This window comes from Sinocyclocheilus grahami, unplaced genomic scaffold (genome assembly GCF_001515645.1).
Source record: "Sinocyclocheilus grahami isolate Dianchi unplaced genomic scaffold, SAMN03320097.WGS_v1.1 scaffold12409.1, whole genome shotgun sequence".
In the NCBI taxonomy this organism is placed as follows: Eukaryota; Metazoa; Chordata; class Actinopteri; order Cypriniformes; family Cyprinidae; genus Sinocyclocheilus; species Sinocyclocheilus grahami.
In genome coordinates this window covers 1-268 of record NW_015514402.1, presented here as the reverse complement: position 1 = coordinate 268, position 268 = coordinate 1, and the positions used below count along the sequence as shown (strand labels likewise).

Here is a 268-nt window from a genome sequence, read left to right as displayed (position 1 = left end):
ATGTATTTCCAAGAAAAAAGCATTGTCTTATATTCGGGTCAATACAGGTACATTATTTTGAAGTTGCCACGATTATAATACCGTACATGTACATTACAGTGATATACTATATCATTTGAAATCAACAACAATTTACACTATATTAATGCTCTTTGCCAAAATTTTGCAATTTCCAAATCAGTTATAATTCCCCACACCCACCTGTCCAAAGTGAACTGTGATCGGACGTCTCTGGTCCCAGGTGAGGGAGTCTTTGCTGTGTGTGGAG

General features: G+C 36.9%; 1 protein-coding gene across 1 annotated transcript in view; it reads right to left on the bottom strand.

Annotated features, from left to right (window-relative positions):
• LOC107578866 (DENN domain-containing protein 1A-like) overlaps positions 1-261 on the bottom strand; it is a gene marked incomplete at both ends in the record, with an annotated part of 5996 nt that extends 5735 nt beyond the window's left edge. Inside the window, one exon of the mRNA XM_016264771.1 lies at positions 202-261. Within this exon, the coding sequence (XP_016120257.1) occupies positions 202-261 (60 nt within the window). The remainder of the gene's footprint in view (positions 1-201) is intronic.
• Positions 262-268: the final 7 nt, after the last annotated feature.